Raw genomic sequence first — 16100 nt, 5'->3', positions numbered from 1 at the left:
TATAAATTCTAAGGGCCATTACAAGGTTGGCTTTAGAAGGAAAAATAATTTCCTGGGGAGAAGATTTCCTTATTGCATGATGGGTTCACTAAGGAATAATTTCTAAAGAAATGGAAGGATATTGCATTTTTTATCATTAAATAATATTATGCTTGGAGATAGGTCTAAGAAGTTTCAGTTCCCTTCTCTTTCCTACGTTCAATAATTTTTTCAATGGGGTTAAAGATAAATTTTCCTTTTTGAATTTTATCATCCCTTTCCTAGTTGATAGCTTTTGCAAAGGTGACGGATTCAAGACCCATCTTCACCAAGCCCCCTTCATTATATTATATAACTTCCATTTATCGCTTTCCCTTATCTTTGTCTTAAACCCCCCTACCTTAGGCAATCCTAATGTACTTGTTGAGCTCTCTAATATGAAAGATATTAGAATCATCTCTCTCTCATCTTCGTACCCTTTATTTCTAGTACCAAGGTTAACCCTAAGGAATGGCTAAAGTGAAGAATGCTACTAAGATGAGGTGTATCATAAGGGGACCCTTTGGGTTATTGAGGGTCATTCATCCCCATTGAACTCTAAAAGTTACCCCTCAAATACTTAATAATTTGAAAACTAAATCATATTCTCCTACTAATTCCCCTCCCCATTCTGAGGCCATTTTGCCTAATAGTTTGATTGATCTAATTTTATAGTAGAGCTAGACAACAATAATAGTCTTTGTATGGTTTAAAATAGGTAAAATGAAATCATAAAATTTCTTTAATCTGAAACATATTTAGCTAAGATGAAGAATAATAGATTGTATGCCTTGGCTGAAGTTAATGCGACGATAAGGGAAGTTAGTTTGAAGATGTAACTGACTAGATAATTTATAAGGAATCTTATAACCTCTCCCTTGGGATCTAAAGTTAGCCTAACATTGAGGAGTATAACAAGGAGATTCATGATTTTTTTTCCCTCTAAGGATTGAAATAAATAAATTTTACTTATCATTGTTAATGTCAAAAGAAACCAAGACAAGCTCAAAAGGAACATGAATGATGTTGTGGATTTCAACAAGGACATGGTGGTTGAGACTTATAAAACTATTAAAATTCTCTAAAAGGAACTTAAGAACATGTATGCAAAAAGAAAAAGTAAGAGGATGACGATTGATTTGATTTTAGAGGTTCTTGTCATGTCAATGCCTACCTAGGGAATTAAGAGAAATGATTGTTTGCAAACATTTTTGAAGAAGCTTAACATGGACTAGAAGGAGGCTAAGTTCTCTTAGACCCTTTAGTTGGTTTTGGTTGTGTTCTTCCTTAGTCTTATGTGTCTTCTTTTTTCTTTTGGTGGTCACACTCCTTGTGAGTCCCTATCTTTTCTTTCTTTTGGCTTGATGTAAGGGGTTGAGCCTCTTTCTAATTTATTTTATCAGTATGTGAGACAAGTTCCAAATTTAAGAAAATGCAATGATAAACTATAGTTAGATATTTTTAATTGTGCTTATCTTAATGAATACATTTAGTGATGCTAAAAATATTATTCACATGGAGAGACAATTATTTCTAAATTCAACAATGTAACTTTATAAAATCTGTACTTTGGTTTCATTTATTTGCCCTACAACCTCGTCACATAAAATGATAATTATGATGTATATAATAGTACTCATAGCAGTCAAGCTTTTACAATTACTTAAATTTTATTAAATGAATTCAATATGTGTTTTTATAAAATAAATAGATAGAAGTTTGACATTTGATTTGAGTGATTCAACATGATAGAAAAGTCTTTAAAGACTAAAGATTATATCTCAAAAAATTTAATTTTAGATGTGTTTATGGGATAGACTAATAAAAGAAAGTAAACAAGATATTCATAAGTATTTATGTCTAGCAAGAACTATTAAAACATACAAATATAGTTATTGGGTTATGAAATTTAATTCTTTATGATGAATATCTTAATAACTAAAATTAAAATTTCAAGTCCAATCAGAACCTACAAAATCTCACAAAATATATGAATACTTCTATCAGAACATGAAATTCTATTATTAATGATGAATAGTTTTATAATTTAAATTATTAGTGAAATATTATTCAATTAAACAATTATTTTTAAAGTCAACAATGCACTTAAATTATTCCTACTGAAGGTAGGCCCAAATTGACAATAAGATTGTCTATTGGGACCAAATGGAGATTTGAATTGTGGTTGCACAATTAATAATACAACCACTTAACGATTACACAACAAGATGCTCCCCTTGCAAATAACTATTATGACGTAAATAATAGTACTCATATGCTTCAAGTCATTATTGTATTTAAAATATGATACAACAAATTAATGTATTGCACATGCATATAATTAATAATTAAATTTAAACTTATTTTTCACATTGAGTGTTTCTAACATGATAGTAAAGTAATTATAGACTACAAATCATCTCTTAACATGTTTTTAATTCTTTGTTTTCATTGTATAAGTTGACCAAAGAAGTTAAATTAAACATTTATTTGAGGGGGGTGAGATTAACTAGACAACCAACTTTGTAGTCAAAATGAATCATAGGAGATCTAGTATAAAAAGGATTCTAAAGATAAATTAAGGGCATTTTGTTGGTCTTAATGAAAAAAAAAATTATAATTGAAACTATGATTCAATAGTACCTACAAAAAATTTAACGTACACGCATCCTTATATTTATAGGAACCAAAATTAACCTTTTAGGGATTTGGTTGTCGGGATAGAAATAAGAAATTAGTAATATGTTTTCTATTTTCCATTTAGTGCATCAATTGGAATAGGGAATAGGAATACATATTTCCATTTTGCCCTTAAAATGAGCTTATGTCTATAACAATGGACATAACACCTAGGGAATTGAAATAACACCTATTTTTTGGAATGGACATAAGTTCATTTTAGGGACAAAATAGAAATATGTATTCCTATTCCCTATCCCAATTGACACACCAAATAGAAAGTAGAAAACATATTCTTAATTTCCTATTCCTATTCTATCAACCAAATAGACCCTAAAGACAAGAGTATATGATATTTCAGACTCATTACTGATTTCTAATTTTGAAAGGTTAGATGTATGACGAACTTAAACCTCGACCATAACTGAAACCAAACTTCGCTACACTCCACGTGTGAAAATCCCAACAAGAAGTCAAACCAAACTTTCTGTCGCTGCCATGCGGTTATCCCTCGTCCACGATTGGACTTTATTCCTATTAATACGCCTCCTTCTCTTCATACTCTTAATCCTTTGTAGTAAACATTTGGTGTATGTTGTGTGGCAGTGAAAAGAAGAGCTTAACATGGCTGTTCTAGCAAACAGAAGCGTAAAGAGTTTAGTAGATAATGGCATGAAGGAGATCCCAAAGGCTTATATGAATGAGCGCTCCAAAGCCACTGCAGCTTGCAAAGAGAGTATTCCAGTGATAGATGTGAGTGGCATTCGTGGCCCCAATAGATCAGAGGCAGTCAGCGCCATTAGCAAAGCTTGTGAAGAATGGGGCTTCTTTCAGGTTTGAACTTGCCCATTTTATGTAATGTTTCTGAACTAATGATTGAGTTATAATTATAACACATTGTGGGTGTTTTGCTTAGGTGATAAACCATGGAGTTCCAGAGAGGGTGATAGAGAACATGGTGAGGGCTCACCACATGTTCTTTGAGTTGCCAGAAGACGACAAGGCCAAGTATAAATCTGAACGCCATGATAAGCCTGTTGTATATGGAACAAGCTTTACTGCAAAAGACCAAAAGGTTCTCGAATGGAGGGACTTTCTCATGTTCATAGTTGAAGGTAACATTGAGGCCCAAACACTGAAGGATTGGCCTCCTATCATTCGGTAAGCAACAATATCTTGGAAATATAACTAATACTACCATAATGGAATCTCTACTTGCATACTCTTACACATTTAGTTTTAGAAGGCATGTACTTGATGATATATGTATGCATTTGATAAGTTTTTACAAGGTTTTGTGTTTATTAAGATAAAGCAATTGTAAAACTTGAATCAATGTGATAATCTATGTTTCCTCTCATCTTGACATTTTGGTAATCATATGTTAAATGACTCTAACCTCAACAATGTTGTGCAGAGACTCAGCATTAGAATACATTAGTGAGGTGAGAAAGGTGGCACTAGACATTCTTTCTGTCCTATCGGAAAGCGTTGGAATTCCTGGTGTTTTTGAGAACATAATGGGGCATCAGCGGTTGCTCTTGAATTACTATCCTCCATGTCCTAACCCAGATATGACATTTGGTGTGAGTGAGCATTCTGATGTGGGTTTGATAACAGTCCTCCTGCAAGATGATGTGGGAGGGCTTCAAGTATCACATAATGGGCAATGGGTTGCAGTGCAGCCAATTTCCAATGCTTTTGTGATCAATGTGGCTGATGTCTTGCAGGTATATATATTACTCGAATCACTTCTCAAGCAAAGAAATCGAGATATTTGGCTCTCTCTCTCTCTCTCCTTCTTCTTTGTTTTTTATTGTCCATTTACATATGTTTATTATTATATTGATTCATATTCAATGTGAATGTTTCAATTGTAAAAATTGTGTACTTACAAAAAAATTCTTAAACAAAAAATATTAAATAGTCAAAGTTTTATAATTTTTTAGGATGAAGCAAACATCTTAGGATAAAACTTGATGTCTAGGTCAATACTATCAAATAGATAGAAATATTTATTTGTTCAAGCTTAATTTCTTCCTTACTGTGAGACTTTTAAGACTGGGTTATGATCTTTTTGGGATGGTACTTAGTGGGTTGTCTTTAAATATCATATATCAAAGGAAAAATTAAGCTGTGAGATAGATGATTGTTTTAAATATCAGACTGTAAGATTTGATTTTTAGATGTAAAGTATTAAATTTTTTCGAAGTATGTGATGTACTCTCTTGAATTTTAGATAATAAGTGTTTAATTTTTTTCTTAGTATGTGATGTACTGTATCGATTTTTAGATGGAAAGTATTAAATTTTTTCATAGGATGCGATGGTTGAAACACTTGTTTTTTGTTAAAATGAGATGGTATAAAAACTTGATGAACCTAAACGTTGTGGCAGGTTTTAAGTAATGGAAGATTTCAGAGTGTGGAGCACCGTGCTGTGCCAAATTACAATCGAGCTCGAATATCCATTCCATTGTTCTGTGCTCCAGCCAGAACCACTGTAATCAAGCCTGTTCCTGAGCTTGTTACCGAGCAGAGCCCATCAAAATACAAATCATTTACATTTGGTGACTACTTAAACTACTTTCACAGCCGAACTCATTCAGGAAAGGCTGATAATTTGGCTTATGCAAGACTCCAGTAAAGGTGTATTCAGGTTGCTTCTAATTGAATAATTTGGGAACATAGAATGTAATGCTAAATCTTATTATTGATGCGCTGAAAGCTATTGAAATAAATGAGTACAACGTAGTTTTAACTTTTATGTAGGTAGCAGGTCCCCACAAAAACGATCTCTATAGCGATCATGATATTCAATGGTTTCTTAATGCTTCGTTGTATATCGATGGAGAAGCAACATGGAATAAATGCAGATAGGTTTTTTTCTCGTATGTACACAGACTCTATTATTGTCCACTTGTTCGAATTATAATAGTGACGATCTTGTACTGCAACCAATTCTTAAAAATTGGCTTCCATACAACCCATTGCATGTGAAATACGTAAAAGGGACACAAAATTAGAGCAGGTTAATATAATGTGCTGTTTTATTATAATTTTTTAAGGGAAAAGAAAAAATATAATTGCAAAGCAAATATATTATTGACAGTAATCATTTTAAATAACGAAAATTGATCACGTCCTTTTGAAATCTCAATACATAATTAAGTGGAAAATATATAAATTATTTTATTTATATTGTATTTAATTTTAAATGTAAATAATTATCTTCATTTTTTGAAAATGGTAGCTGATATGTACAAATTGTTATCTGTGTATTATATTTAAATTTATAATAATTATTGAATAAGGTGATGTTAAAAATATTAGAGTTTGTCCAGCAATATGATGGTTAAGCTGAAAGGCTTTCTACAGTGGGAGCAAATTTCAATGTAAACATTTTAGCATTTTAAATAAATTTGACGTTTATTTGATTGTTTCTGCCATGTCCAACTTCGCTGGCGAAAATTGAAGTCGTGTGCATTTTCGTTTTCGTTAAACTCGTGTGTGTTTCAGTTGTTTTAGTTGCATGCTTTGATTTCTTTCATTCTTTACATACGCATCAATTGCACTTATATATTATATATTAATTTAAAAAACGTGCATGCAGGTACATGGCATGTCTATTAAAAGTTATATTTAACACATAATAATGAATCTGTTAAGAAATGAATGGACCACTCCAAGATATTGAAATGTTTGTAACGGATTAAGCTCCCATTATATAACAATTTGCAACTCTGACTAAAAACAACATACAATTTTTAACTTTGTTCTTTTTGCAAATTTTAAGAAAGGTATGCTTTTCATCTCTACTATTTCCATTTCCATGATGTCTTTTTTGAATAATACTGCAATTTTAATTGAGGTTTAATTTTATCATTTGTTATTGCTTATTACCACATTGAATTTGTTTTCCCTACATTTTATTACCACTCTTTGTTTTCAAAATAGATAGAACACTATTGCACGTTCTGTATTCATCTATTGAACAGGTTCAGTCATTTTGGATTTAAAAATGATCCAGTCCACAATTACGAAAATAAAATGTGACTGAAACCATGCCAATTGTGTCCTACTATTTATATTGCTGGTGACCTTCAAATTTCTATAGGATTTGAGTATTTTCCTTTTCACAAATTACCAAAGAAGAGATAAGAAACCTTTTGTTTGATATCTACTTTTTTAAAACCATTGGGACTAAATACAGTACAGGAATAGGGATGGATGACCTGAACATTAACGTCCTTCATGAAATCATACAAAATAGCCAGTGAATACAACACTTACATCTGGTATGGTTTAAATACCTTCTATTTAGTTGTCTCAATTTCAAACTATTGTCCTACACAAAGTACACTGACTCAAAGCAATTCATATTGCCATCTGAGGATTACTTACCATTTAAAAAGCTTTTGGCTTTGTTTCAATTGCTATACCACCAATTCAAAGGATCAAAATCAACCTATACACATTCGACTCTTAAGCTACATGAAAGTTCTGAATAAACCTTTCACCAAATCCCTCAATGATTTGGATTAATTCTAAACTTCGGTAAAGATTCAAACTTACATATTTCTATTTTTTTAGCTATATACTAAACAAAGAAAATTTACAATGAATGAGACTTAAAGAAGTACAAATTTTGAAAAATGACAATCATGATTGATCATACGCATGCAAGAAACCAAACTAAATGAAAGTTGAAACTTGAATAAACCGCTTCACATAAACCAAAAGATTGTTGATCCATTGCATTGAAAAGGCAAAACCAATGGATTCCCTAGCCTTCTTAGAATCCTTCAAACTAATCATGTTGAGAACCATGAAAAAACATGCTAATGCTTCCAAAAACCAGGAAAAAATCATGCCTAGCCAAGCATAGGAAGTCTCATATAGATTATATACATTGAAGAGTACATTCAATTAAATCTTAGATTTAGTTATTTTTTAGAAATATTTGATTTAGTTATTTTTTAGAAAGATTAGATTTTTTTTTGAAAGATTAGATTTAGTAATTTTTTAGAAATACTAGATTTAGTTTTTTTTAAGAAATATTAAAATTTAGTTTTTTTTTAGAAATAAAGAGATTAGTTTTTTTTTACACAAATCAAATAAATATGAAATATAATGAAATAGGAGCCTTTTTATTTTTAAAATCCTAGGATTTTTCAAATTTTGATTTCCATGTAAATGATTAATAAATGATGAAGTTTTAAAATTCATTTAGATATTTAAATTGATTTTTTAATAACATTATTTAGTTGTTTTTTTAGAAATATTAAATATGGTTCAAATTTAGATATATTTAGTAAAGTTTTGAATTTCATATAGATATTTAATTTGATTTTTTAAAATTAAATTTATTTAGTTTTCTTTTTTAAATTTTAAATATTAGATTTAGTTATTCTTTAGAAATATTTGATTTAGTTATTTTTTAGAAAGATTAGATTTTTTTTAGAAGGATTAGATTTAGTAATTTTTTAGGAATACTAGATTTAGTTTTTTTAAAGAAATATTTAAATTTAGTTATTTTTTTTACAAATAAAGAGATTAGTTTTTTTACACAAATCAAATAAATAGGAAATATTATGAAATAGGAGCCTTTTTATTTTTAAAATCCTATGGTTTTTCAAATTTTGATTTCCATGTAAATGATTAATAAATGATGAAATTTTAAATTTCATTTAGATATTTAAATTGATTTTTTAATAACATTATTTAGTTTTTTTTTTAGAAATATTACATATGGTTCAAATTTAGATATATTTAGTAAAGTTTTGAATTTCATATCGATATTTAATTTTATTTTTTTAAAATTAAATTAATTTAGTTTCCTTTTTTAAATTTTAAATATTAGATTTACTTCAAATTTTAATGGTTTGTCTTACAAGTTAGATCTAATCTATAGTATAGTAATATATACTATATTAATATTAAGTGTAGTGCCACTTAAGGATAGTGCTCCTAAATTTTTTTTAAATTAATAATAATATATTCTTAGGCACTATGTTTAAATTATATTAATATTTTGTATGTATTGTGAAAGTTAATTTTTTAAATCTTAATTTCAATTAAGTTTTCAAATAGATTTTTCCTATATTATATTTATTTTAAATAAATAAAATTTAAAAGAGTTAGTAAAATGAATAAATATTCTATTATTTGAAATTGACAATTTCAAGAAAATATAAAATTTGAATAAGTACTTAATAAATTTTTTTGGACCTAAAATTATGAAATTAGTAATTCAACTAAAATGCATTAAGATCTAAGAGAAAATAGTGTAATATGGAGTAGTGTTTTTACATTCTAACATTGAAATCAATAATAGAAACACTCACTGCAATAAATTCTTACTCTTTTCAAATAGTGAACTAGTCGAATATTTTGGAATTATAATGTTTAAGGAAATTTTGTTTCTATATACTTCATCTTTAAAGGGTATGGATTCTTAGATAAATAAATGTATGTTTCTATATAATAAAATAAATATCACCATATTTCTTATACGTGATATTTGTTGTGAACATAAATTGCAAGATATTTCTCATTAATTGAAGATTTTATTCACTTTATAGCTATGAGTCTATCAACACCAAATTTTCAATTTGATGAGGAAAGGAGACAATATCAAATACAACAACGAAGAGTGTATCAGAGAGAATATCAAAGGGAATATCGAAGACGTCGGAGAGAACAAATGATAGAAAATCAAAGACAAGATCAAAGAAGGAGTAATGAACTCCAAAGACAAAACTACGCCAGGTGAAGGGCACAACTTTTAGTGCAAGAATTGGAATCTAAAAATAGAGATCAACAAAATAGTAACAAAAGTTGTCGCCAAAGAACATCCAATGGAGTATTACATTCTGAGATACAAGGAAGACATCAAGTGGATTTACAGCTCAATGAGAGGTATAATCAACCCTTGACTACAAATATGCAATTGGATCTTCAAAATGAAGTATCAAGGACAACTGAATGTGTTCCTGAAACACCCCATCATACAACTCAAGTTGGGATAAATTTAGCTAGACAAGGTAATGTAGAAAATGCACAAAACCCGAATGGAAAACTTGGTGATAATTTCTATAGATTCCAAATGCAGTTTTGCCAAAAATTGGATAGCTTAAGAATGCCAAACATGTGTTATATTTGTCAAGAATGCTATCTAGGAATGAAAGTGTCACACATCTCTGAAGGTCTAGTGTGTAATAGATGCCGACAAGAGAGAGGAAATAACAGATTCTCAGCTTCAAATAATGTGGACCCAGGACCTCAACCAAAGGAGCTTGCAAACTTGACACAAGTTGAGGAAATGTTAATTGCATGTGTCAGTCCCATATTGCAAGTGACACATGCAACTAGTGGCCAATTTAAGTATAGAGGACACACAATAAGTTTCCCACAAAACATAGATCATGTTTCAAACATATTGCCACATACAATAGATAAGTTGCCAATTATTATTGTTCGAAGGACAGATCAACGTGGGACACAATATAACTTTACTGTGAATAGAAATCGTGTATACAAAACACTCAAATACAAAGTAGAGCATGATAAATTTTACTCTGATGTTCAAATTAATGAAAATGCTCTCAATGATCTCCCCAGTAATAGAGATGAAAATGTTTTTCATAGATTGAAGATGGTGAATATGGAGTTTGATACAGATGCAAATGATATTGTTTTTCTGGGTCCAGTTATGGAGATAGATGAAGGGAATGTAATTGAGCACACAACATCAATGGCTTCAAGACCTCCTAATGCACAAAAGAAAATGGAACTTATCCATGCATGGGTTAATAATCCTAATGCAAAGCCAACATTATTGATAGATTGGCCAAGTATTGGTGTGTCGCCTATTAATGAGTATGTCACATCAGGATTATTGGATATGGCATTCCCAACACTATTTCCTAATGGTACTTGTGATTTGTTAGAACCACGGTTGTGACATGTATATCTTCATGAATTTGTAAAGCATCTTGTGCGATATAGGGATCATCATTTTGGAAAACATCCTAGATTTAGATATTTCATGAATAACATGATCATGAGACATTGTGCACAGAGTTCAACCTCTGTGTTTGTAAAGAGAAACTTTAAAGACATGCCAATCACCATCAATGAGTTGCGGCAACATATGGAAACTACACCTCACTCTAGATCGGTAGATAAATTGATGCAGTTTGGTACAACGCTAAGGGGAACAAGGTCATATTGGGAAAAATCTCATGCAGAATTGACAAATTTGCTTCATCAAATTGGTTGTCCTATAATATTTTTCACATTGAGTGCATTAGATATGTATTGGCCTGATTTACATACTCTAATGCTAGGAACAATGCCAACTGATCCACGTGAACCTCAAAATTGGCGTAGGCAAAATATAATTGATTATCCTCACATTGTGGCACACTATATGCACTTGAGACACTCTATGTTTAGAAAAGAGATTCTAGAAAATGGAATGAATGTCAAAGATTTTTGGTGTGATATGAATGGCAACATAGGGGGTCCCACATGTGCATGGATTCATATGGATCGAAGGGGCACCTAATATGGAGAACATTGACTGGTCAAATGAGGATGAACGTAAAAGTGCTGAAAGATATTTTCATTCTATTGTTCATGCATGGAACCCTAGACAAGATCCTCACCAGCGAAATATATAGGTATGTTTATAAATATGTATTCTATGGTATAATTTGATATGACCTTATTTTCTCATTCAACTTATTTTGAATTGTAGCCTTTCATGAATTTTCAACAACATCCATGTCTCAAAAACATGAGACAACTTGTAAAGGTCAATCTAGATCATGACTATGAGGAGATCCTAAATTGTGTAGAAAGACGATAAATTTGTAAGGAGGGTGCATGTTTGCGGAAGAAAAGGGGGCATATGGTTTGCAGGTAATCATTTCATTACATTGCAATATTTAAACCAAAATTAGAAATTGGTCACTAGTGTCACATGACTAACTATATATCTCTCTTATATTTATTATAGGTATAATGCACCTTGGCCATTAAACCTAGAGGGATCAAAATTATATGAAGACAGAGAAACAGGTGAAAAGAAATTTGAACCAGCCAGAAATGATGAAAGAGTCAACTCACATAATTGCCACATACTACAACTATGGAGAGCAAATATAGATTGGCAACTTGTTCTTTCCAAACATGCTGTGGTGAAATACATTGCCAAATATGCAGCAAAAGCAGAGAACAGCTCAGAACCATACCATCAAATGTTGATGCGCCTCTCCAACATGGAAAACCTAGATGATTTAGCTACACGTGCATATAGGAAACTTCTAACTAAGACAATTATAAAAAGAGACATTGGTGCTCAAGAAACATGTCATATGCTATTAGAGCTTCCATTGGTAGAGTGTAGTAGAAGATTTGTTAATCTAAATATGTCCTATGAGGTCTTCAAGCCTGTAACTATAAATAATGAAAATGGAAATGATGAAGACAATACTGAAGAGAAAAAAAAATCTTTCATTGATGGGTACAAAAGAAGGCCCCTATGTATGGAAGCCGTCACATTAATTGATGCAGCGAGATCATGGATATATAATCCTAAAAGAAGAAGAGAGAATAAATTGGAGCCAAGGGACAAAGTAGCAATAGTTAGAGTCTTTCCTAGATTTGTATCTATACCTTCACGCGAATCAGCTAAATGGGTTGACTTCTGTTTATCAGAATTATTGCTCTACAAGCCATTCCATGATATAGAACAAGATATTGGTCATAATGATGATGCCATCATACAAAACTGGGAGACATTTAATTACATTCCTTGGCATGTTCAACGTACTATGGTGATAGACAATGATGAATCATGGTAATGTGAAGAATCATGGTTGTCTAATATATGATGACATTCCCAAATGCATCAACTACATGACCCTTGGTGACAAACAGAAAAAGGCAGTTGACATTATTATGACACACTATCATAGAAATCAGAATGTGGAGCCATTGCTCATGATAATTCAAGGAATAGCAGGCACTGGAAAGTCATATCTAATTGGTGCAATTAGTCAATCTCTTCAAAATGCAGCAATGCCCTCTCTATCTCCCCTTCTATTACTTGCACCAACAGGAGTCGTAGTGTTCAACATAGGAGCTTCTACAGTTCATTCAAAATTAAAAATACCAATACAAGGTTTTTGTCAATTAGAAGGAACAAGACTCACCAGTTTTCAAAAAGAAATGGCACATATCAAGTATATCTTGATTGATGAAATGAGCTTCATTGGTCAAAACATGCTAGAGAACATTGACTCTTGACTTCGACAAGCATTCCCACAAAATGCAAATATTAGCTTTGGAGGTAAAAGGCTTCACTTTTTCTCATTAACAAGTGTAGCATGTATAAAATATAGACTATTATGTTACTAAAATGTAATTACAAATTAATCATTTTGACATAAGTATTTTCATTCTTATATTTTAGGTGTATCTATAATTTTGGTGGGAGATTTGGGCCAGCTTCCTCCAGTTGGTGACAGAACAGCATATGACAGTAATAGAAGGGCAAAGTTGCTATGGAAAGAATTCAAGATTGTTGTTACTTTGGACAAGATATTCAAACAAGATGGGGAGAATGAGGATCAACAAAGATTTCACCAAATTTTGATGAATGTAAGAGATGCAAACCCACAGATTGATGGTTGGAGGTTGCTAATGACAAGAACCCCTGTCAACATAGATCTTCCAACAAATTTACAGTTTGAAAATTCTGTCCATCTATTCTCAACAAATGAAAATGTTCATAGTCACAATAAAAAAATGTTGCATTCATTGAAGTATCCTGTTGCACATAGTGTTGCGACAAAAGCAAGACATGGAAATGAATTGGAAGATTATTCAAATAATGAGCTTGATCTGGAATTGCTACTTTGTAAGGATGCAAGGGTCATGCTAACTTCTAATCTATGGGTACAAGCAGGTCTTGTAAATGGATCTTTGGGGTATGTTCGAAATATAGTCTACAAACAAGGCAGCACTCCACCTTAACCTCCAACATATGTGATGGTTGAGTTTGACAACTATTCTAGACTACCATTTGAAGACCATCATCCAAAAACAATTCCAATTACACCAATACAGAAGGGTACAACACTTCAATTACCTTTAAGATTGGCATGGGCATTGTCTATACATAAATCTCAGGGTTTAACTCTTCCAAAAGCGACAATTGATATAGGAACAAGAGAAAGAACAGGATTGACATTTGTGGCAATTTCTCGTGTTAAATCTTTATTGTGTCTAAGAATAATGCCTCCATTCACGTATGATCGCTATGAGAAAATGAAAAAGGGTAGACAAGTTGCCAAGCGCAAGGATGAAGAAAATAGACTTAAGTTGTTGGAAGAGAATTGATGTAATATTTTTATTTTTAATACTTCGTCCAATGCAATTACAATTTTGATTTGCCACTTTAATATTTTACAATTTTTATTATATTTACTATACTATTATATGATTGCAGTATTTAAATAAAGTTTTCATTTACTTGTATACTACTACAAATCACATTTCAAATGTTTCAAATACATGTTTTGACATCCATAAATATATAAATAGACTTTTAATATACCCTTGTAATTTGTTTTTAGTATCCTTACATTAAAGAAAATGATCACTTATTTTGTTATGCCTTTATAAATTTGTATCACATATGTCAAATAATTTTTTTCAAGACAAAAAATACTAACATTTAAAAAATGTGTGTCAAAATATGAACTTGATCAAATATATTTTATGTTTATTTCATGTAACATACCTTAGTTTAAATATTATGGTTACTATCCTTCATTCAACATTTCTTTCCTTTTTGAAAAAAAAAACATATTCTTTATCATGTTTTAATGATATAATTTTTTTTTTCATAATTTCCATGCAGCTTATGAAGATGTCAGACAAATTACGTTTGGAATGGGCTTACTGGTGGTTATGAGACTTTCATTATAGACTTCCACAAAATGTCATCCTTCGTATAGAGGAGTTGAGTGTTCGATATTGGATAAGGGATAGAATGACCAGTCAAATTATAAACAATGCACCAAGGAACAATCAATTAAAATTTTATAACTATGCTATGTACTTCAACTTCCATTATGCCACAAAAGTGAAGATGAACTTAGATGTCAAATTTCATCACCTACAGATCGAGGTTGTAGACTTTTGTAGATGGCCAGACACTTTGTATCGTGAGATTCGTGATCTTTATCTTGCAGGATGTATTTATCAAATTATCATTGCCCGAACAGTAAATTTCAAGAAGCACACTCTCTCTGATGAGCTCAGTATAAAGTTTATGAAATTCTTAAAGGTGAATCTAAAATTAGCTATCACAAGGGTCCACTCGAAGAATGGTTGATAGCTACTCTTAATTTTGGTTACACAATCATGTTCACAATACATCAAGTCATTCCATCTTTCAGGTTGTTGCATGCAAATTATGGCATACCTACATTATTTCATGTAAAGTCTACTGTATCAATTAAAGTACAAAAAATTCTTCATGGAAATGTAGAGTTATTGCCAATCCATCCATGGTTGAGAAAGTAAAAATATTCTACATATTATTTATCAATGTATTGTCAACATTTTGAACAATACTATTTTTATTATACCCAATTTTATAATAGATATTAAATATTACATTATTAAGTTTTGTGATGGACTATGTCATCATTTCTTTCAATGATTATTAAGTATTTTTTTATTACACATGTTTGTAGAAAAATTTCTATATTGCTTCAATATGCTTCAATTCTTTAATTATTAAGTTTTTTGATGGACTATGTCATCATTTCTTTCAATGATTATTAAGTATTTTTTTATTACACATATTTGTACAAAAATTTCTATATTGCTTCAATGTGCTTCAATTATTTAACAATACAATGTATAACATTTCTTCGCTTTTTATAACATTAAATAAATATCTATATGATTTTAAAATATATTTTTAAATTACTATTATTATTTTTTCTCTATGCAAATTTTAAAAATTAATATATAAAAAATATACTAAAATCATAATAATATTAAATATCTATTAATACAAATATTTCATAATATATTTAACTATAATGAATTATAATTTAAAAAATAATGTCTTTCATTTTGCATTGCGAGTGCTACTAGCTTTTATATATATATATATATATATATATATATATATAATAAGCCGAGAGATATCCTTCTCGAGGCGCCTATTTTCATAATCTCACTCAGTGCAATAGGCACCTTGAGAAGAATATCTCTCGGCTTATTATATATATATATATATATATATATAAGCTAGTATAACATGATTTTTGTGCTAGACTCTATGGATAAGTGTGCATGTGATCACATGGAGATT

The 16100-nt window shown here is 30.5% G+C and overlaps 2 protein-coding genes across 2 annotated transcripts; both read left to right on the top strand.

The window, feature by feature from the left end:
- The first annotated feature begins 3263 nt into the window (after positions 1-3263).
- LOC149544996 (fe(II)/2-oxoglutarate-dependent dioxygenase 4-like) lies at positions 3264-5589 on the top strand. The gene is made up of 4 exons (XM_089796476.1): positions 3264-3531; positions 3614-3858; positions 4115-4427; positions 5094-5589. The coding sequence occupies exons 1-4, from the start codon at positions 3322-3324 to the stop codon at positions 5340-5342; spliced, it is 1017 nt and encodes a 338-aa protein (XP_089652602.1). The 5' UTR covers positions 3264-3321; the 3' UTR covers positions 5343-5589.
- A 7033-nt stretch (positions 5590-12622) lies between these two features.
- LOC149544995 (uncharacterized) lies at positions 12623-14107 on the top strand. The gene is made up of 4 exons (XM_089796030.1): positions 12623-12887; positions 13179-13366; positions 13532-13695; positions 13783-14107. Exons 1-4 carry the CDS (start codon positions 12623-12625, stop codon positions 14105-14107), a joined length of 942 nt encoding a protein of 313 aa, XP_089652156.1.
- Positions 14108-16100: the final 1993 nt, after the last annotated feature.

The sequence above is a fragment of the Cupressus sempervirens genome, chromosome 8 (assembly GCF_028749045.1).
Source record: "Cupressus sempervirens isolate cs-2001-9-10 chromosome 8, ASM2874904v1, whole genome shotgun sequence".
NCBI lineage: Eukaryota > Viridiplantae > Streptophyta > Pinopsida > Cupressales > Cupressaceae > Cupressus > Cupressus sempervirens.
The sequence above is the reverse complement of the archived record's forward strand: the minus strand, read 5'-3'. Positions and strand labels throughout refer to the sequence as shown.